Source organism: Gouania willdenowi, chromosome 6 (assembly GCF_900634775.1).
Source record: "Gouania willdenowi chromosome 6, fGouWil2.1, whole genome shotgun sequence".
Lineage (NCBI taxonomy): Eukaryota > Metazoa > Chordata > Actinopteri > Blenniiformes > Gobiesocidae > Gouania > Gouania willdenowi.
Window position 1 is genome coordinate 19,546,825 of NC_041049.1, and position 24,156 is coordinate 19,570,980.

The following is a 24,156-nucleotide window of genomic DNA, read 5'->3' on the forward strand; positions in this document are numbered from 1 at the left end:
TTTCTCAAACTCGCCTGTTTTCCAGAGTTTTAGCCTCTGAAAAGTAACTTTCTGATTAACTCTACACAAACAGCCTGATTTGCGGCCGACTTATGCATATTCATGAGTGGGCGTGTCTATAGATGAAAACACTGACTTCCTCCTCCCCGCCAGAGTATGGCCCACCCTCCTCCCACCCACTCCGTAGTTGAGCTCATGCTGCTTTATAAACAAAAGACAGAGCGTGGGGGCGGGGCGTTCGCTGGTACATACATAGACTGTAGAAAATACATACATAGTACTGTGTTAAGGACGCTGAAGTGCTCACTTTTGTGGGCGTGTCTGTTTACATGTCAGTCACGGCAGAGAGCTTCCTGGAGGCGCGGCTTCTCCAACTCAGTGCCGCTTCAAATTTGTCATCAAAGTGGGAACGCGTCATCACATCGGAGCGAGGTGTAAGAAAGGAACAAATCACCCTCTAACTAATGATTGAGGGAATCAATGAAAAAAAGACTTTGGGCATGTGTATGAAGCCCATATAGCACTTTATGATGTTTAAAGCACAGAAAAGTCCATTTAGCGTAACGTGGGACCTTTAAGCACAAAACCAGAGACTGGAAGGGGGTCAAATACAGGGGGCTACAATAGAAAACAACACAAGTTAGGCGTGTGACAGCTCCACGACAAGTGTTTGGTTTTATAAAATGAGCTCTGACAGTGCTGTCGCAGCAACACATTACCCATTTCACAGTGTCCAGTTGTTCTCTCAGCTGGTTTATTTTCCCTCCGTGAACAACACACTGGCACCTCATTATCAACGCCCTATATGAGCTGACTCAGCTTTTTCTACTGGGAGAGGAAAAATGATGTGTTGGTGGGTATTTCTTCATTTGGTTTGTTATGATTTCTGCACCATCAGACGATATCACTCATTGAATATACCAATGTTTTCTCTGTTGTCTGTAGCTAAAGTATTCATTGCTACACAAGCACAGACAGACACACAGTGAACACACCCACACAGGTTAGAGCAAACAAGAACTGGTGTGATCATGCCCTGACCTCCAGTCTGAAAATGAAAACAGATCCACACCCTCGTTATGCTTCAACTCCAAACGTCTCACTCAGTACATAAACAGAGAGTGACTGTGAGAATGGGGAGAAGCAGAAAGGGATGAGGAAGACAGAGGAAGAGGAGAAGAGCAAACACCATAAGTGATGTAAGAATACATTTATGTGGCCAAAAAATTGCATCTTTCAAACAACAAAGTGTTATTTATTCTATTCCCTTAACCCTTAGATGCAGTGATGTGCCGTGACCACTAGGGTAGTGGCTATCCGTACGGTTGCCGTATCAATATATCGACATTCTATCCGTACGCAGCGCCCCTATTTAGCCAGTTTAGGTCACGTGACTCAACCTAACCCTAAAAATTGTTGGGATGTTGGTTTATAACCTAACCCTAAACCTAAAACGCTACGCACGTGTACTTCGATCACCGTACCAATAGCACCGGGGGTTGATCATACGGCAACTGTACAAATAGACACTTTCAACACTTTAATACTGTTTTACATTTACTTTATGTATTTCTTCTGCACCGTGACAGTGAACCACCACAAATGTCACTGTATATTCTTGTGCAATGACAATAAAGACACTATTCTATTCTAAATCATATCCATAACAGAATCAATGACTACGTCATATCAGTCTGAACATTTTATTTTCAGTTTTGAAATTGTTCAAAAATTTACGGAACTGTACCCACTTTGTTTTTTGAGCTATTTTTGAGTTTTTCGGACAATTTTTCCCCCCCTGTTTTTCAGAGCATTTTTTTTGGGACAAATTTTTTTTGTTCGGTTTTTCGTGCAAATTTTGCCGCACGCTTCAATTCTCTACCCATTTCGGGTCAGAATCAGAATCGGAATCCCTTTATTAATCCCTGGGGGAAATTGCTTTCGTTACAGCCACTTAAGAAAAAAAAAAAAGACAAATAAAAGAATAAATCGTTTAACAAAGACGAAAGAAAGAATAAACCTTAATTATTACAGTATTTATTTATTACAGTACACAGCCAGCCTGAATGGACTTCAAATGCATCATTTCATATCCATGGAACGTTCCATATCAGTCCGACTGATCCTGGAGAAACGTCGCTACATGTCCCACACATCTGAGCTTTCCTTCTGAGCAACCGCAAAGTCCTCAGGTGCCAATGACTCATTGTAATGCCATCATTATTATGGTTTAAAGACAGAACTGTTTCCCAGCGTCCTAAACAAGTTGAAAGTACATTTTTATCAAATTAAACAAAAACCAAAAAAAATAATTATTAATTAAATTAATTAACTATAATTTTTTTTCAAGTGAATGCAATACGCTTCTGTGAAAAAATGACTTTAAAAGCAGTTTTTAAACAAAATAAATGTGTACATCTGTTGTTGATAATATATTAGATTTTTCTCCTATGCTTTTATAAATGACTTGAGATGTTGATCCCTTTGTGATTCAATGCCACAGGCTGCTCTGGTCCTTTGGCATTGTTGATGCTGAGAGGACATCGCTGACTCATGGCTGACATTTACAAACACATTACAGCCTGTTGACTCCTGGGAGCTGTTGACCATGTGCTGTTTAAAGACCGCAGTGTTGGCTTTGCATGTCGACTGACAATACACTACTGTAGCGTGGACATTTTAAAAGGCTTCACAAATCTGGTTTCATGAGCTGTTGGGGGGGGAGGAATTGAGAAAAATGTATTAACCGACAGATAATGGCTGAAATATTTCTGCTCATGAGTGTTGACTTTCTGTTGAAACTATTCGCTAAATCAATCGCAGATGGATGTTATTTTTTTTTTATCACAAAGGTCACAAACTTGACACACAAAAAGCCTGTAAGTTCAGACCATAGATAGCAACTGTTATTAGCGTAGAGTTGCAAACATTAAGATAAGATAACCTTTATTTGTCCCACAAAGGGGAAATCTGCAGTTTCAGCAGCAGCAGTTAAATAAACAGCGTAATAAAAAAATGGAAGACACGCACACACACACACACGCACACACACACACACACACAAAGTCCACAGGGAAAGAGGGAAGACAATGGTGCACAATAAAAACAACAAAAATGTGATTGTCTAATGGCTACATAACATTGTCAGGATTTAGAGTATTGACCAACCTGAGCACTTGCCTAAAGGGTTTGTGTGTTTTTAATGTTGTGTTATGTATTTTCCTGTCAATTTTGTATGGTTTTTGTTGTTGTTTTTAGTGTTTTTGAAGTTGTTTTGTGCATTATGTTTGTTGTTTTGGATGTTAATTAATGTTTTTGTATTTTTGTTAATATTTTGTGTTTTTTGTGTATTTTTTATATCCTTAAAAAAAAATAAAAATAAATGTATATATATAATGCTTGTTTTGGGGAGCTACACAAAATTAGACTGAGGGCCGCATGTGGCCCCCGAGCTGCCAGTTGCCCATTTAGACTTTGCCAGTTCTAAATCTCTTGCCTGCATTAAGTAGCTCATGATGACGGTGACGTCTAAAACATAACGGACTGTCGTCCTCCAGGAACGCACATTCAACTCATTCAATGAGTATTGATGCAAACAGTTCATTGTATGCCAGCTTCTCATGGAGTCTCAGCGACTAAGTGCTACTTACAGGCCTAACACAGATCTAATTATGAAACTTGATAGTTTGGAGTATTTTGCAGCTGAGAACAGACAGAAGGTTCAACTACAAGGCAGCGAGCTGCAGGGATGGAGCCAACAGGCAAGTATAGGTGCATGTGTGTAAGTGTGAAAGTAGTGAGAGTGAGTGGGTGCTAATGAATGAGTAATGGCTCGTGTGCAAGTGCGTATGAAGAAAGGTTAAAGGAAGAAAGGAGTCAGAGAGAAGGACAGTTAGAAAAAGTGGAAGCTTAGAGAGGGAATGAATGGATAGAAAGGAACAGGGATGGATGCAGGTGTGACGATAATAACACAGACCAGGGTAAGTGTGTATGGAGAGACGGATGGAGAGAGTGTGAAAGAGAGATGTGCCAAGTCCCTGGGGAACTGGCCTATTTTTTCACATGGATGCATACGAACACAGAGCTGCATCACATTTAGTCTCAGAAACAAAAGGCTCAGGCTAAACAGGTACGACACACGTCATCACATGCATTGATTCCTAACATACGAACCAATGCAGAGAGACACTGAGCACTAAGAGGGAATTTACTTTGGAAACACATCCCACAGCAGAGGGACGACTAAATAAACACAAATTAAACATATTTAAAAAATAAATATAAATAAAACAGATATTTTTACCCTTAAAAACAGCCCAATTCATTGAATTAAAAGCTCAGAAGAGAAAGATGACAATTTGACCTTCAACACAGAAACACGTGTGTTTAATTTTAGGTAATGATTCACTTTTCTATCAATAAACAGACTTCAACTATAAATTATCTCTAAACATAAACAAGTGTGTTTGAAATTATATCCTAAGTGTTTTCAAATATACAATTCTCTAAACAGAACAAACTGGAAAACGCGAAGGATCCGTCTGTAATAAGAAGATAAATAATGCTTCCTCGCAGCATGAAGATTGTGGCAATAAACTGGGGTTGTAAATATTACTGGGTGAACTTTTTGCTTTATTTTTACTTCGTAAATTTGTTTCAAAAAAGAAGTTTAGTTTAAAAGAAGGGAGCCGCTCTTTCCTCCAGTAACTTGGACAGACTGCTGTGCCTCAGCACCTGAATGTAAAAGAGCAATAGTTGGTTTTTGAACACGTTTGTATGTTCAAGGCTCAGATTTATTGTGCAGTTCTCTCAAATTGACAGTAAGAGTCTTTGTGCATTTCATTATAAAGTACTATTTTTTTTATTTTTTTATTTAAAGTCAGCCAAAACCTTTGTTTGCATGGTTCACATATTTTACATATTTTTCTTGCCAAAAAACTATTACACATTTCACCTCAATAAATGTAACCGTTTCCGAATAAACAATTTCTGTGCAATAATTTGATAAATTAGTGATCAATTGTGATTAATTACAGTCAGATTTAAAGGTAATATGTCGATTTGTTTTGTTTTTTTATCAATTCACACCTAATTTAATGAAATGTTTAGTTAAAGAGGATCTATTGCACCCTCTGTAGGCAAGGATGGGCCACACCAACTATCAGTTTAGACTATATGTAGGATAAAGCATAGGAGTGGAATGGGAGAAATGGTGTCTAGTGGGACATGAAGGCTTTGAACATGGGTGTGAAATCTCAAATGTGTGATCAACAGAGACAAATTCAGTCAAAGCAAGGACAGTGTGAAAAAGGACAATAATGGGATACGATTAAATAAGCCCATCAGAAAATAATAAAGAAATGCTTTTTATTTATAAGACATGTACTCATATGACACTGTTTAAAAACCATTCGCGAGCCATCGAAGTCCCGTGGCTCAAGCACCTTATACATAGTTACGCTACCTACTGAGACGGAGAAGCATTTTAAACCTTAGCCTACACTATTTACAGTACATAGCAAAAGAGTTGCAATAATATTAAATTAATGCTGGGCAAGTTAACGCATCATTATCGCTTTATCATCGTTAATTAATCAACGGCGACACTTATTTTATCACACATTAACACAGTTTTTGAATTATTTTATTTTGAAAGTCTGTTGCTCATTGGGTCAGATGTTATGTTACATGATGAGGATCTGGAACAGAAAATAACTCGTGGGACAGAAACAAGGGGAAAGGTACCGAGCTCTTACATTTTCATTTTGAATCACTTCCAGAACGTTCTCGCAACGCATGACGGCAGGTATGAGCCTCCCCCAAGGCGCACCATCACGAGAAGAATACATGAGTTGTTTGAAAAAGAGTCGACTATAAAAGCGTCACAGCGTTGCTCTCACTGGACACTACTGGTGCAGAAGAGTAAAAAAATGGAACGAAGGAATGGATAAATGTAGTTAATTCTGTCAATGTCAATCCTTTTTACGATAACACTTTAGTTTAGAGAACACCTATTAACCATTATTAGCTGCTTATTAGCATTAGTAACATACTGGTTAATAAATAGTCATTAAGTACTTATTAATGCTTTATTCTTATTAATGTCTCATTATACACTTAATGGCAGTCTCACAGTCCAAACAGGATTAGGGTTAGGGTTAGGATTAGGATTAATGTTAACCCTAACACTAACCCTAGCATGATGAGATCGTAATTCATATACAACAACTTCTTTATTTACTACTAATAAGTAATAATTCTAAGGTTATTGAGGGAAAACTCTTAGTTAATGGCTTACTGGTTACATAATAAGGCCTTGCAGAATAAGGCATTAAGTACTGAATAATGACTAATTAAGAGTCAATATGTTACTAATTTGCATGCTAATAAGCAAGTAATTATGGTTTATAGGTGTTCCCTAAAATAAAGTGTTACCCTTTTTACTTCTTTGTATTTATTTATTTTTAATCAGATTATCCAAGGAAAATCTAGTACAACATGGACTTCAAAGACTAAAGAGTCTTCTACAAAGGAAATCGCGGTGTTGCACTTTTTATTGTGTGTGGTCAACCACTTCATCTCACTCTTTACATGGACGCTTTCTACTGGAAATAGCCTGTTTATGCTGCTCCCTAATAAAAGAAAACATGTTTCTGCCATTACCTCTTTAGAAAAAAAAGAAAATGTTGCTGTTGCTCAGACGGTTGATACTGGCTCTGGTATTCGGGGGTATATTTATGTTTGTGTTACGTCTCTACAAACCAACTATTGTTGCACTTTTGTTTATACAGCAGTACTTTTCAAATAAAAGTGTGCAATACACTACGTTTGAAATTATTATGGAATTTTGCCCAAAACACTGCGATTAATCGCGGAGAATAATGCGATTAATCTCAATTCAAAATTTAATTAGTTGCCCAGCACTACATTAAATGCAATATATAAAACAATGACGGCAAACTTGGTGACACCCTGTGTTCTACAGAGGGAATGAAAACATGGACCTGAGTGAGTGAGAACCTGCACCGACACCCTGTGGTGTCATAGTTTAAATCTTAATGAAAACGCAAGGTAGGGGAAGTACATCACAGCATGAGGCAGACACACAGGGACTTTCCTCTAGCTGTCAAATCCATTTTTAGGAGTAAGCACTATGGGTGGTTGATTGATGTCTCATTAATACTAGCCATACCAGAGCACGTCGTACAAATTGTAGCTCAGTGCAGTGAGAAGCCTGAGGCTTTTAGTAGAGTAGGTGGCTCTCATTGCTTAATAGCTGTGCTGAAGCCTTTTATAGGAGCCTTTGCAGGAGTAGAGCAAATAACCTGGTTCATAGATACAGGGCCGTAGCCAGAGTTATAGTAATACTGAGGTCCACCACCCATTATCCCCTGCGAAGTAGAGACCAAAATGAACTAAAATTACTATATACAGTAGCTCTAACATAATTGTTACAGCTTTTTCTCTGTATTTTACAAGATCTATCTATGTTATTGTGGTACCACTACCTGGGACCAGTAACACATTTTTTGGGCTCATCCACTACACGTAAACAACTTTTGTAGAGCATGAAAAATAACTTGTTCAAGCTTTCTGATGCGATGGGAAACTGTGGGTATCTGATTCCATTACAGCTGGTATGAAGTGGATCGAGCAACTCTGAGTGTGTAAACCTTGGGTTACTTACGTACACGAGCGCGATAAAAAGCCATCATCAATTGAGCAAAGATCACATCTCATTTATATTGATTTTTAATGTATTGTAGTCGCCAGTCACAAAAAGACGTCATGAAAAACATGACTGAGTTTGATTTCAACCCCTCGCCCTTGCGCTCTCAAGCGCACCTTCTTACCCGCTGCGCCATGGTATCCATAGAGATATGTGCGTACTACAAAATTGAATCCTGGTGGCGCCACTGACTCAAGACATATATCTGTGGTCAGTAGTCTATGTAGTGTTATGGCAATTTTTATATTCATCATCATATCGTCAAATGTGTGTTCATGTGTACAATTTGTCATGTTTTAATACATGATGACTCCATTACTCTTTGCACTTTTGAACAGCTGAATCATGTCAGATTAAACAGTACAGATCGTATTGTACTCAGTGCAACACAGAGTCTCTGCTGAAGGCCAAAACTCAAACTCACATGCAGATATACACGAACGCACACACTATCAAGGATAGATAAGAGTGGCGTCCAATCTTCCTCATAATATACACGTCTTCATCATCCTCAAATGTTTCCACTGTTGGGCATCTGACTCCCCCCTTCTCCTCACCTCAGGGTGGAACTTTTCTGTTATCTGTATAAAAGCTTAAGCTGTGAAACTGTTAGTTAGAGTGGGTCTTGCCTTTTTGCTCTGCCACGAGCCTTTTGCCTTTCATTCTTTCAGGATGGAAGCTTCTTTTTTACTCCTTTTTATTTTATTTTGTAATGAATCTTTTTTATAAAATCATCAATGCCTCGCCTGGACTCCATTATTCAACCAGAGCAATAAATCATGTCTCCAAATGAGGTCAACCGCAAATTTGCCATGACAGTAGAATGTAATAAGGCTTGTCAGATTGTGTTTGTTTTGAGCAACACATGAACATGCGTCACAATACATGTATTTGTATTGAACCGTTTCGGTTCGGGTACAGGGTTGTGCACGGGTGAGTTCCCGGATTACTTCTGCCTGCAGCTACATGTGCAGCCCATGCATGTCATGGCTAACGCTAGCGAGAAACTAGAGCTGGAGGACCCTCCCCTGTCACTAAAGTCTCCTGCTTGGGAACACTTCGGCTTCAGGGTGAAATACTGGAACGGAGAGAAACCAGTGGATAAAACAAGGGCAGTGTGCCGACATTGTTCAGCTGAGATCGGGTATGTTTCCGGGAACACGACGAACATGCTAACTCACTTGAAACAGCACCACCCGAGTGCGACAAGAAAGAAAACGTCCTGAGTGCAAAAGCTATAACAACTGCCATCGGAGTCTTTCTTTATAGCAGTGGATAAAAGCTGTTAAGCTGTGAGGAGCTTTTTTTTTTTTTTAAATATTTTATGTATTTTTTGTTTGAGATTATTATTTTTCCAAAGGGCAGCACTTTACAACAGTTTAGTATTTTTTTTAATTTTCTTTTCATATTTTGTATAATGTTAAATACATTGTTGGTTTACTAAAGTTTTGAATGAACAATCAAATTCATGTTTTGCATTTATAACTGCCAGCAGATCTGCACTTACTGCAGACATGCTGGAACTGTGCTGTACTTTTTGTTTCATTAAAAGCTGTTAACACGCTGTGAGCTTATTTCTATAATATTTATTGAATTTTTTTGTTTGAGAATATTATTACCAGGCAGCACTGTACAAGTATTGTATTTATTTTATCTTTATTTTCATATTCTGCATAACGTTAAATACACTGTTGGTTTACTAAAGTTCTGAATAAACAAGCAAATTTATGTTCTGCATTTTGTTCCATACTGTACAGAAAATGAACCGAACCGTGACCTCAAAACCGAGGTACTGTACGTATCGGACCGTGATTTTTGTGTATCGTTACACCCCTAGTCTCTATCTATCAATCTATCTATCTATCCAGGGAAGGATGGACAGTAGCAATCTACTTCGTGTCTCTCACCGTCACCACTTCCTCCCAAAGCTCAGCTTTGATTGGCAGTATTTTCATTGTCTGAATAAAAATAGCGAAGGATCAATGTCAATTTATAAAAGCTACAGGTAAAAATTTCACGGTGTAATATTTTCAGCTCGTTTACCTCTGATATATTTCACCTCCCGCTGCGCTCTTCTTCATGGACATTCAGTTTAGTTTCGTAGTTTGCCTGCATTCAGCAGTTGCAGCATCTTCCATCGTAACCTGGTGAAACTACTCAGATAACCCGCGCATTGTTTTTATTCATTCAATTGAGCTACAGTGAGCTACACATGTAGCCACACCCTTTTGAAACAGAGGTGAAGAAGCCACACAATGACCCGAGGGTTCAAATCTTGCCCCATCTCAATCCTGTCCATCGTGTTTTAAAGATTGTGTAAAGCAAATACAGCCATTTTCTCCTAAACACATTTAATAGGTCCTAAATGTATTCCTTAAAATATGTACAAAGCCATTCAACCATTTAAAATGTAATTGTGGAGCTAGGCTTTACTAACTGTGTTTCAAATTTCTGTGTTCAGGATTTAATGGGCGGGTCAGAAAGCATAGCCACGTTATGTAACAGAGCCGTCATTAGCATAAACCCGACCCTGCTGCTGAAGCACACCAAACTTCCGCGGCTTTCAGGTGGCACAATTTGGCCCCGAGACAAAAACAAAGCACATATTTGGACTCAGGGCTGTCTGCTGGCGCCACATGTTCCATGACATGAGCACTTTTATACACCGCGATTTAGTTTTTCGCCTTTAGTGGGTGCCCGATCCGAGCATTTTTTGATTTCTTTTTAAGGTTTTTGGTCACACTGCTCTCTTCCATAGGGTTAGGGTTAATACACAAAGGCGGCACCCTTACCACGCGAGGGTGTGCTTCCAGCGCCCCCAGCATTTCAGAGCAGAGAGAAGTGCTTGTTTTTCCATGTTTTTCCTTCTCTCTCTCTGGTTTAGCCTGTTACAAACACCAAAGTAATGCTTAATGGAGCTTCTTCTATGTTTTGACAACAGAAAAACAACAAAAAGAGCCGGCTCATTCACCTACCAAGTGGCTTACATTAATTATTACTAAATTATCTTTAAAAATGAATCCTTGAAAAAAGATTAAAAAACAATTTTATTTAATTCTAATAAAATTCAAAAGATCCAGTTAATTTTCTATTTTATCTTTATAATTTAATCAATATCAGGCTAACATACAGCTATTGTCACTGATTGTTCTAATATGTTTGTGCAGCCAGTGTGATGTAATTTTTCAGTCTACACTCTGGTCTGGAACTGTCCATCACATTAAATATGTTTAACTTTTCTCCCTTTTCTTTCACTCATTTCCCTCACCTTTCCCCATTATCTTCTGTCTGACAACTATCATTTGCCCCTCCCCTTTCCACTCCTCATTGGACATATACTGTACATATAGAACCACACATAGACCAATCATGTGTGGCTGAAAAACGGAGTCAGATCAGCTTTCAATCAGTAGCCGACTCCCATCGTTCAGTTCTATCCTAAAAATATATTTTTTCTCTCCTTAAATATTTGATGTGCAAACTCGCGTTCCTCATTTAGATCTGGTGCATATTGTGTATTTTTTAAGATCATGCGAACCGTAGATGAAACCAACCTGCACCAGTACGACTGTGTTGGCAATGGCAAATTGTTTTTATATCCCAGTCATTATTGTTATATGCCCACTGCTCCTTTGCAATATGCAAGAAAAGAACAATACTATGTTCACACAAATCATGTATTTGTATGCTTTTACTAAATATAATGAAAGGTAGTTTAACAGTGTATGTGACGTGCACATGTATTGAGGCAGCCTGCCCTAAAGAACTCATGCTGTAAAGTGAATGTGAGTATGCTGATATCCTGTATGCATTTGATTAGAGCGAAATTAGAATAATCCTCATTAAGGGTCGTCCTGGGAATTCATTGGAGTGTGTGAGGTTGGCATGATTAACCTGCATATGAATGCTTGCATCGCATACACTTACGCTAACCGGTGCTAGCACGTTGAATCCTAAAAGGATGAATTTGTTCCTGCGTGTGCACAGAATGCACAGGAGCTCTGCCAGTAACACACGGACCTGCCTGCAGAGTGACCATTAAGATTGGCTTTTTGGTGACATTTTCCAACATGACATTTGTCCGTCCATCTGTGAGCCCAACTGGACAACGACGGAATGAATAAACGACCACTGAGAGCACAATTTAGCAGACGTGTGATAATAAAACAAATCATTTTCATTTGTTTGAAATATTCAGCTTCAAAATGCATTTTTTTTACAATAAATATCCCATTGGGAAAAAAACACTTCTCCCATTACCACCAGTGTGAAAACCTTTTAAAAGACCTCTCACGACTGACCAAGGGATGAGGGAGAGAGAGAGAGAAAGGAACACAGAATTTTTCTTGCACTGCTCATTATCTCTCATTCTTCTTCCTATCTATTCCTTCCACATCTATCTTCCTCTCCTGCTTTTGTCACCTGCCTTGTTCTCACGTTGCGTCCGAAGCCCATCACTATCAATGTCGTCCTTTTCCTTTCTTTGCTCTCCAGCTCAATCTGTCTCTCTCCATCTTCTTTCCTCCACTGCTGTCAACACACCCTGACCTTTCCTGATGAGTTACATCCACACACACACACACACACACACTGAGCCCAGGCACTGACCCATGCATGGTCGAATGACAAAGAACCAAGAGAACAAGAAGCACCCAGAGTGATTAAAGTTTCAACATATCATGTTGAATAATTCACTTAAAATCCATCCCTTCATCTATAGACAAACAGTCCTTTAGGTTTAGATTTAGGGACTCAAAAAAAAAACAAAAAAAACAAGCAAACCAAACTCCAGACATCACTTTCTATTTCTAGATTTCTTAACAAAGGCTATGGCAAGTGTGCGCATGTATGTGTGAGAGGACAAAGACATTATTTATTTGATGAATAGAGAGTCAGGAGACACGAGCTCAAATCAACAGGCTGTTAAAGAAAACCAGTGAGTGAGAGACTGTCATCCTGATCACACACACTGGATTCCACATGATTGAATTTAAGAAAATACAGCCTTAAAAGCACTAAATAAACCATTTATAAACATGGCACTACAGAAATAGTGTATTCTTAAGGACTGGGTGTGAGCTTTTCTGCTTCATCGTGAGGTTGTATGAGGTTTAGCAAAGTCTGCCGCAAATAAATCCATATCATTCAAGTAACTCTACAGATAGGAAAAGGAGATTCAAAATACTTTTTTTTGGATTCAAATAAGTGGTGTAGCAAATATTACTTCAATGATCCCACTGTGGATTCCACCTTTTGTAGGCAAAGTTACACAAATACTCCTCCATGTCATTAGGTGGCAGTAGGGAGCACAACACAACATGTATGTGGGGTAAATATTATGCATTTGATCGGACTCGGAACCCGGAGAGGTCAGGGTTGGCAATTTAGACTTCATTCAGTAAGCTCGAAAACATAACTATAGCCACAGTAAGCTAATGATTGTTTCTGATAGTTTTCAATGTGCAAAAATGCCTGCAGGGGAAATATATGAGCTAATTGATGGTAAGAGAGAGGGAGAACCGTCATATACTTTAGGTATGACTTGGATGCACCAGCGAGGGGAATGATTGATTGATTGACTGATTGAATTTATTTTCGTGTCACGCACACAACGTGCCCAACCCTCATGGGCTTATAAGACTGGAAAATTCAGTTGCAGTGGTTTACAATTAACCTTGTCTGCAAGATGGATTCTGGTGTTCACAAACACCAGAATCCATCTTGTACCTTTTTGAAAGAGCAACAGCGAGAGGCGCTTTGTGCATTTTTGGACGGTAAAGATGTATGTTTTCACCAGCGGAGCCTTGTTGTTGTAGCCATAGCAGTGACTCTGCCGTGTGATTGGCTAAAACAAATCATGGTGGACAGGCGCTTCGCCCAATCAGCTTCAAGCATTCTGTTCATGGACCTCCTTGGTTCCAAAAGGATTCACCAGACACAGACCCAGAGAACATGAGTTAGAGGGAGGGGCTACACATCAATCTGGCTCTTACCAGGTTAGTTTATAATAACATTACTAAGTTACAGGCTCCTGGCAAAGATCTTGAATAACATGTTCTGTCTTTTTTCCCAGGCTTTTGAAATAAAATCTGATTCAACAAAGGTTCCTTTTTTGAAACACACCAAGTTTTTCGTAATCATCTAACCAAAACAAATCTATATAAATTGAAGACAGTTTTTTTTTTTTTTTTTTTAAAAACATTCCTTATGTTATCATACAATGGGCAGTAAAACAAAAAGTTCATCTCATTTTGAATGTCATCTTGATCACAAAGTAAACAAACTCGATCTTCCTCTAGGATGTCATTAAACCTGCCGGTCTCTAAAGCTAAAGGCAAGGTTCCTGGTGCACATTGGTTAAAATAAACATAGGTTTCTACACTGTAGCAATCTTTTATGAGAAAATACATTCTTAGTTTTGGTTTACGCCACATGTCAACCTACCATTTCTCTCTGTACATAAGAAACATATTACTCAACCTCCTGGATATCACAGGAGAACTTATTTAGAAAAATGAAGGACATTTTATTCATACAATATACACATATTAACTCATTTGGGTGACAATGACAGGTATCCCAAATAAAGACCTTCTTTTGTGAGTCTCTGATTCCGACGTCTTAACAAGTCTATTCCAAAGCCAAAGCATTTCACATTTATGTCTGATGTTTAGAGGCTTCAATCCCATGTCTCCATTCACAGCGAGAACTGGCGTTAACCTATGGACTCCCAAGAAGGACCTCAGAGCTCTTTGATGTACAGAATTCCAGCATGCATCATTGAACCATAGACTGTAGAAAGAATGCATTGAATCATATGGGCATCAATTCACTACTTATGCAGTAAAGGGAATGGAAACACCACTACATAGTTATTCTACACTTTTATCAACACAAATGCCAAATTAAACGACACATAAAAGTTAAAATTGAGGAGAAAGTGACCAGGAGTCAGGGCCCCGAGCTCAAGGGCCGTTTTATTGCATTTTTGCGATTTGTTCAGTCGGATTTATGCGGGTTCCGAGTGCAATTGAACGCAGCAATAGTTTGATGGCATGCTGTGGCACTTTTTTTCCTCCCTTTTAAAAATTATTTTTCCCTTCATTCACACACTATTAAAATTTAACATTTTTGACGTTTTATTAATTTGTTTCACACATGTCAAATCATTGCATGTAATGCTACGCAAACAAATACAAAAGGAAAAAAGAAAATAATGCAATAAAAATCTGATTTTATTTCCCATACACACACACATATATATACAACAATTTTAAAACGGTGTGTTTTCAACAAAAGACACCTCACAGTACCTGAATGTAAAATAATAGGCCAAAATTACCAAAAATACCAAAAACTACTGCTAAAACACAAATTAAATGCTTTCAAGAAACATAAAGAGAAGTCCAGACAAGACGTAAGACATTCTAACCACAAAATGGACCTGCATGAGTACCACAGACTACGGAATTACATTAAGGACCAAAATGGGAGACGCCATTGCAACATAATCATATTAAAACAAAGCAGCCCTGATTGGCTCTGAAATAGGTTAACAGACTGAGATAAGACCAGTGAATGGGGGTTCATCAGACATGAGACCTAGTCCTACAGACATGTAATGTCTCTAAAAAGTCTATTTGTTGGACAAACTGAAGGCAAGCCTTAAAATGGACAATCTGCTAATAACGGCTGTAGTACACTTGTTGAGCATACTGGATTTTGAAAAAAAAAAAGGGAAGAAAAACATGTCAGTCCCTTCCTGTCACAATGAAGAAGTGGACTGTTAGAGCACAGTGACAGCCAATATTCAGTTTCCATGCTGGCTGTCTACTGGCATCACTCGTTACCCTTTTTTCTTTTTCTAAGTACATGCCTAGTGGTTTAATCACAAACCAAAGCTGATGACGGAGAGAGCCCAGTCTGTACTGGTTCTTCAGGCCACTCTTTAACCCTGACTGGCTAATGGTGCCGGCCTGGTGGATCCATATGGAAACAACAATATTAAAATGAATGCAGAGGTAAGGAATGTATACTGGAAAGCACAGACAGATGCTTGTAGTGATGACAAAGAATCATCATACTTCACCAGATGAGTGGGAAGACAGACATGTGAGATACACTTACAGTTGTTAAATTACCCCATAACATCAATTCATGTATTCAGAAATATTCACATCATAAACCTTAGTTAAGGGTGACTGTTGCCATGGCAACATCTGCAGTCTCCTTGATATGGACTGGTTTTTAATTTAAATATGACATTTTCCAACAATCCTTTCTCCAGGTGAACGGCCGCTTCCTCATGACGTCATTACTGATTATGAGTGCAAGTTTTATTTTTTTAGATGAATGAGCAAATGCTTCAAATGTAGTACATGCAACAATCTCTGTTGGCAGTGTGTTCCACTGACCCATAGCGATTACAGAGAAGGCAGATTTGGCAAAAGCAGTTTTACATTTTGGGACGCTGCATTCTCCTCTAGAAGTAGAACGAGTTGTTTGAGACATTTTATCAGTACATAAAGTTATGCATTTTCTCAGAGGAGGTGCATTGACACCATGAATAATTTTAAAAAGTAAGCAAACATTAGTGCAGAATATTAGGTTTTTAAAATTCAGAATTCCATACTTGGTATTTGACAATGGTGATAGCGCCTGGGTTTATTATCATGGATCTTGAGCGCATATTTATATAATGATTCAAGAGGCCCCAGAACTGTTTTACAGCACTGTGACCAACTCGATATACAACACATAAAATGTGACAAGATCAGAGTTTAGGTACAAATAGGACGCCTCAGTGGTAAGAGACCACTACTAAGTGTTTTAAAGTTTTTCTACATGATTTTTGAAAGTCAAAGTTGGGTCCAGGGTTCCACCTACTGTAAGTAGGTGAATCCATTAACATTTTACATTTTTTTGCCACCAATAACAATGTTTGGATGATTTATGCATTTACCTCTATTTGTAAAGTACACTGCAACTGTTTTGTCAGTATTTAATGTCAGACAGTTTTAGCACAGCCAGTCAGATACTTTTTGCATTTGATCATTTCTCATCTGTCAACCAGCAACACTCATTGTCCAACGTTATTCCCATGTTTGTATATGAATGTGACAATTGTATTAAATCGGGGCTTTCGCCTTTAATTGGCCATGTTAGTACATTAATGGAATTCGTCCTCTGCATTTAACCCATCCCTGAGGAGCAGTGGGCAGCCATTTTGCGGCGCCTGGGGAGGAGTTCGGGGTTAAGGGACTTGCTCAACATCCCACAGTGACGGCAGCCATTTTGCGGCGCCTGGGGAGGAGTTCCCACAGTGACGGCCCAGGTGAGGCTTGAACCGGCAACCCTCCGATTACAAGCCCAGCGTCCTTAACCACTAGGCCACCACTCCCCGTATAACAATCATAGCAATACATACAGGTATCTGTAAAGCAGGTATCATTAAGTTCAGGGACACAGTTAGATTACAAATGTGCAGAACCAGTAAATGCCTAGAATATTTATAAGAAAAAAGTGGAAATTTCAAGATTGCTGTGCCCACATTTTAACACGCAAAAGTCGTCATTTACTAAAAAAACATGAGATATTCACCTCAAGAATAAAGAGTGGAAATGTACATAACATAAAATGTGTGTAATATATTGCTATATTTGAAGCACTTTTTTGGGACAAATTTATATCATAAAATACAATCCATGAGGAGCAGCCATTTTTGGCCAGACGTCATAACTTTCTATGCATTGCTTACATGGGCTCATAATTGGTTTTCAATCAGGTTTTTGTAGTGCTTTTCTCAACAAATGTCTTTAACGTTGTTTTAATTAATGCTAGGCACAGACATCTAGTGAGTACGTAAATGGAGTTGATTTATATGGCACTTCATTACCAAAGGCCTTCATAATATCATTCACCCATTCAAACACCAATGGGACAGAGCTGCCATGCAAGGTGCTAGTCAACCATTGGGAGTCACTTAGGCTTCAGTGTCTTGCCTTTGACACTTTGTCACGTCGAAAACCTGCTAGAGAAGTGCACCTCACGGAAACACTGGCAGCACTAGATGCAACCGTCTGTGGCAAAATGGTGGCCCTGGTCTCTCTCTTGACTGCTCTACAGGAACTTTTAAAGAAAATATCCCCAATTAAACCTCTCGTAACCTACGTGATCAGTTGACGTAGCATGTAGTAAAAATTCACGACAGGTACACTTTGGTGTTTTCTCTATAATTTTCTCTTAAAGGAGCACAGAGAGCATTGTGAAAAATAAACACTTGTTTTAAGTCTTTTAATGCTAACGGGTGATGAAGTGTTCGAAACCAAAAAGAATGAGCTCACACACATATATTCCTATTGCCTTGAACAGGCTGTGTGATGCATTTTGTACTGCAATTACGTGGCCAAATTTCCGGCGCAGTTCTGCGTATGTGACCTCAAATGATGCTGATGTGCATTCTCTACGGCCCAGCGACCAAAAGAAGGCAACTACTGTTTAGTTCTATGGAGGTCTTGCAGTGAACAGTCACATGAATGGAAAGTAAATAAATGACCGTGTCACAGCATCAGCTGCGCTGCTGTGAAGAGTTCACGTGCACTCCTACGCCGGCTTGGCTGATGACTTCAGTTACACTAATGGCCATCATGTCACGATGGAGATATATTTCTTGGTCCTGCCCTATGCTCCTTTAAAGCTAATTTATCCAACAGGCCGATTTAGACGCTTCGGCAGGCTTATTGTCCTACAGGCCTTGAGTTGGTCACACCTGCTCTAAACAATAACTCGATGACAATTCTCTATTTTGTTGCATCGCTTTATATGCCAGTAAAGAGTTTTCCATTAATTGTTACTATGAAGTCACATGGACTACTGACCCAGACTAATAGACTGGAATGATGACTTAAGTCCCAATTATTAGGATCCAAGAGACCTTTTTCACGACAACCAGAAGTAGCGCCTCCTGGTGCCGAGTAACTTCCTGTTGTTGCAGGTCTAAGGGAAAATGGTTTTTTCAACAGCGTTGCTCAACTCGCCAGCTTTTTCGTTCGCTGATGTGGAGGCAATCGCAGCGACGAATACCCGAACAAACTTGATAAGGGGTATAAGTTCTTCCATGAAGAATATATCCACAGCTATCAAGATAAGAAAAGAAGTAGCTTCGTGAGCTAACCGCTATCTACAACATTTGAAGTATAAACATTGTAATAAAGAAACCTAATTTGTTGTGCTAAAATATTCGGAATGGTTAAAGAGAGGCATGTTAAATTACAACACTCTGATATGTGTTCGTCTTATTTACCGGTGGGTGGATGTACCGTAGCAGCTCCAGCCTAACTAGCTTGCTGTGAGAGGACACGCTGCCGTTTATGAGCCCCACCTCTACGGTGGTGCAATAAAATTATTCCTGGGAAAGAGATGCAGCAGCTCCACTTTTAAGGCGGCTGATGGTGACTGGATCCGCTGACAAAATGCTCCTGAGTGAAGTGCCGGTGTAGAGTAGAATACAGATTCTGGACTTAGATCCACTGTCGACTTTGGTCTGGGTTCGTCGGAAAAGCGTGGTAAGACAGGTGTGGCTAATTTCTTGCCCCACAAGAGCGACCGGGAACAGAACAAGAATAACCACGCAGAGACTGAGCATTTTTGTCACTAACGCTAAAGCTATAGCCACAGGAAGTTGTTGTACACCACTTCTGGTGTGAAAAAGGTCTCGTGGAGGTTCTTATCGTACCACGTGAGGCACCTAGCTGTTTCTATATCAGCTACTGGTTTGTTTGGTTCTAAATGGTTGAAGATAAAGGTATGAATACATACACTCCTGTAAGCTAGCATGTGAATAAAGACACAATCTAGCAAGTTAAAGTACAAAGGTAACGAGAGCATAGTCTTTAAAATTCGATTGCTCGCAGCGTGAGGTCTTTAATGTCAATTTTGCAAGATGTGATTACCACCACAGTGAGCCATGGTGGGGGTTTTCTTTGCAAATGAAAGGGCAATCAGATTTCCATTTGTAGTCCAAAGGCACATCAAAATGCCTGGAGAAAACACGTTCCAAAAATCAACACTCTCCCACTCTATCTTGATCACGTATGTGAATGCACAGCTAGAAGAGGAGGAAGACCTTTTCAGAAGGGGTGTTGAAGATAAAGCGATAAAAAGTTGTCCGATTTAGTTTGTACAGACAACAGTGGAAGCATCAGAGAGGAAACTTGTATTCCTAAACACATTCAAATTGTCCAATTGATGCTTGAACCTAAAAGGGCTAAAACAATTATCTGAAAATATATCATTGTTGAAAGTGGCAGTATTAGCCTTTTATTTTGGCTTTAAGATCTATAGTTTATTCTATCAATTATTATAATATAAGGACAGAAAACACACAAGTTATCTGACATTATTTCCTGCACATGTGCATTCACCAATATCAACAGTGTCATAGGTCACACTCTAAATCACCCACGCCCAGAACACCCCCCCCACCACCATCACCACAGGCACACACTTATCAGACTATTCTCACCTCCAATGGTTGCCAGGCAACAGCACATATCCAGATTGTTTACAGAGCCTCGTATTAGAGCTCATCTCAAAGGAAGAGACAAAGACATTATACAATCACACTCAGATACAACGATAAAAGGAATAAAAGAGGTAAAGGTAGTCCATCCCTTCACAGGTGAGTGGGTAAGTAATACCATTCCACTGGGCAATGGCTTATGAAAGACGATGATTTAATACTGTGCTGCTGAACCTAATACAACTGTACTGTTGAAAGGAAAAGGGTGTGATATAAAGATTTAATGTCATGTTCCAGGACATTAAAACATAATTAAATTTTCATCTAAAACCCTGGGAAGGGTTTTGTCATTCTTTGTTTCACTCTTTCCTTTAATTGTTAAATATGGTGAGTTTTTGTATATCGTAGAGCAGTGGCTCCCAATCTCGCCCCTTGCATTTTTGTCAAATCATGTGTACCCACGTCATATTATTAGTACCCTCTGCATAGACTCATATGCTTTTTTTATTTGTGGAACAGCGGGCTCTCCTAAACCCCTAACTGTGTCCTGAACATTAATCTACAAATTCAAAACAATGAGTGGAATTTAAAGTGGAATTTGTTTGAAAAAAATAACAATGCGACTTTTATGTGATTACATATTAATTTTTAAGCTGTTTTCTGTTACACTTTTTGATCATGTAAAGCACACTGATTTGCCTTGTGTATGAAATGTGCTATACAAATACATTTGCCTAGCCTTGCCTCAATAGTAAGGTAATATGGTCTCCAATGTCAAATTATTGTCTACTATTGTCAGAAGTGTGATACAGCATCAAATAATCATGTTTTAATAAATTACAAGTAAATAGTCCCCTGTTTGGGAACCACTGTCGTAGAGAATTACTGGGCGATATGGACCAAAACTCATATCTGGATATTTGTTCTCAAAAGGGTGATAGATTATATAAACATTATACAATATCAATATTTTTAACTCAATAAAGTCTTACCAGAAAGACAATTCTGGGTTCAATTTGCTGATGGAAAATGCCAGCCACATTTATTAACAAACAGTTGCACAAAATGTGCCACTTTGGCTCTTTCTTTTATAACGGACAGCATGTGTGAGTGACTCCTTCAGTGAAGATGTTTAGGGGAAGATCTGGGTTTGGACGCACTCAGAAATCCATCCAACTCTGCTTTTCATGCTGTTCTGAGAAGTTGTGAAAGCAGTGACTCCTAAAACAAGTATTTTAAGACAAAAATATCGGCAATATTGTAATTTTCACCAAAATAGAAAACTCAATATATCTTGAATTCTTGATATAGCACACAGCTCTATCCTCTATCTTTAACAGAGTGAAATTTAAGGAAAGATGGATGGTGGAGTCAGAAATCAAGCGAGGGTAACCCAGAGCCCAAGTGTTCGAGCTTACAGTGCATATCCGTGTGTGCACTTCACAACAAAACCCTCCTGTGAAAGTTACACCCGCAACCATTGGAAATAAAACCACCTGCTACTCTCTGTAACATGTCATTAGCCATTATTCTATTGCTTTATTGCATTTTGCGTATCTCAGAACTGAATTTGTGTGCACAATAAAAAAGATACTTCCGCACAAGATCACCACTTAGTTTTGAGCTAGTAAAATAATTGATTTATAAGGAAATATGAGATCCTGCAAGTCAAGATGCCTTACTAAGAGGTTTAATAAACACGGGCCAGGTGTTCTGACACAATCAGGACAGTGGTTGGATGTCTGAGTGAAACGTAGGCTGACGTTTCCACTCACGTGACTGTGTTGATTCCTGAGAGCTGCTGGAACATCTGCAGACCGCAGCCTACCAGGAGGGCACGGCGAGTCGGGGGGTAGGTCAGCATCCGCCAGATCACTGGGCCTTCTGGAGACACAAGCAAACATACATATATAATACTTATATATACTGTATATTTCAGTCAGGATCACTTTAGTCAAATAGCTTTATTTAGCATGCATTTCAGATTTGGCGGTAAGGCTCTGTTCTGTGTACTCTCTGCCATTCCAGCGGCTGCGGAACCCCTTCACTCTTCCATGACCTACATGGAAAGGCATAGTACAGAAAGCGCGGTCAGCATGACCCCTTGGAACAGAAGCACAGGCGTTAGTGTCTTCAATTCAATTCAACTCAACTTTCTTTATATAGCGCAAATTAGGACAAAAAGTAATCTCGACGTGCTATCAATATTACAAATTTGTAAGAAAAAGGAAAACCCAACAAATCCACATGAACAAACATCAGCGACAGTGGGAAGAAACGATTCCCTTTTAACAGAAAGAAAACTCCAGCAGAACCAGGTACTGTCAGCTGATGGGGTTGGCTAGCTTGACTACTGTGCCTGCCTGAACTAACGCGATGCTCAATATATCAAAAAAAAAAAGCTTGCAAAAATAAAAGTGTCCTGCAAGATTGCCCATTAAATTCATCACTTATTGATGTTTGAACTACTTTTTTGCTTTCTTTAATCATCGCCACAGCAAGAAAATGTCACTTGCATTGAAAATCTAAATGTCTTTCCTGCTTAACTGGGACATAACCCAGATCTCCCAGAGTGTGACATTCTTTTTCCCTCATTTTTTATCTAATTTTTGTCCATGTTTGCACAGTAGTCCAGGAAACACAGAGGCTATTTCTCAATGTGGTGGTTCTCCTGGTAAAATAAAGGTTATAATAACAATAATGTTTTAAAGACATTTTACAATGAAAACAAAAAGAAAAGAGTAGATAATGAAAGTTTAAAGAGCCATTGTAACGTTAAAAGTAATACAAGTAGTTTTAGCAGTTAAAAGCATGTCTGAATAGATGAGTTTGAGGTGTAATTTGAAAGAGTCCAGAGTAATAATTAATGTCTTGAGGTAGTGAATTTAACAAAATCAAACACCTCTTCTCACTCTAAAGCATATCTCGCGTCTTTCTACCAACTCAAATGTCCGAGACGGATCTTTAGCCTCCATTTCGATCAAATGTCCTTTCCATGCTCACAGCTTACCAGGCTGAGCTGTGCAAAGACTTTGGACCAACTCAGGACCCAGCCATGTGGAAGAAGATGTTGGTCATTACCGACGTGTGTCTCCATGCCCAGCGCTGCGCGGTCCAGAGAGTGGCATCTGGGGGGCTTGCTCGGCCGCGGGGGGGTTGCCTGGGGCTCCCTGGCCTCCGCTCTTTCTGCTGGCCTGGCTGCATCTGCGGGCCCAGGGCAGTTCCTGGGCTTGCAGTAGCGTTTTTTTTTTTTTTGCACATATGCTGGTATACGAAGAACAGTCTATTCTTCCCCACCTTTTCTATTTCCTGCCTTGACTCTCTCCTCCCTGCTCCCTTTCCCCTCCCCTTCCCCCTCCCCCTCCACTTAGGTGTAACACTGCTCTCCCTTTTTATATCCTCCCTATAATAAAAGATTTCTTACCCTTCCTTAGGGAGGGCTGGTGATGGTCACAATTAAGCAATAAAATAAATCAATGTATTTTATTGCAATAACAAAATGTGCATTGCTGTCTCATAATGATTGCACTTCCTGTAGTGTTGACCTTTGACAGTATGTGCAGACAAGAAGAAAATAAATAAATAAATATTATTATATCATGTAATTTCCGTACCAAAACAACATTAGCATTCGCTCAAGCTGGTAAACGTGCATCCTCCGAGACATTTTATAATCAACAAAAAGCTGAAAAAACAAGCCGACGTTTCCGAGGAGCAGGTCCATTGTTTTTTTTTAGCATCTGGGTTCAATATGAACCAGAGCTCTTCTTAGACAATGAAGAAACAATGTGTTTTTGATTCAGGCCATTTCCATCATGGTTGATCCTCAGACATCAGACCAAAGGACTCTTATGTAATTAAACATTGAATTCAGGATTCATCGTCTGAACTCAACTTCAGAGGGAGG

At 39.2% G+C, this 24,156-nt stretch overlaps 1 protein-coding gene across 1 annotated transcript in view; it reads right to left on the reverse strand.

Moving 5' to 3' along the window:
• slc2a13a (solute carrier family 2 member 13a) overlaps nt 1–24,156 on the reverse strand; it is a 113,362-nt gene that overhangs the window by 18,854 nt on the left and 70,352 nt on the right. The window contains exon 4 of the mRNA XM_028450045.1: nt 22,025–22,133. Coding sequence (XP_028305846.1) covers nt 22,025–22,133 — 109 coding nt within the window. The remainder of the gene's footprint in view (nt 1–22,024; nt 22,134–24,156) is intronic.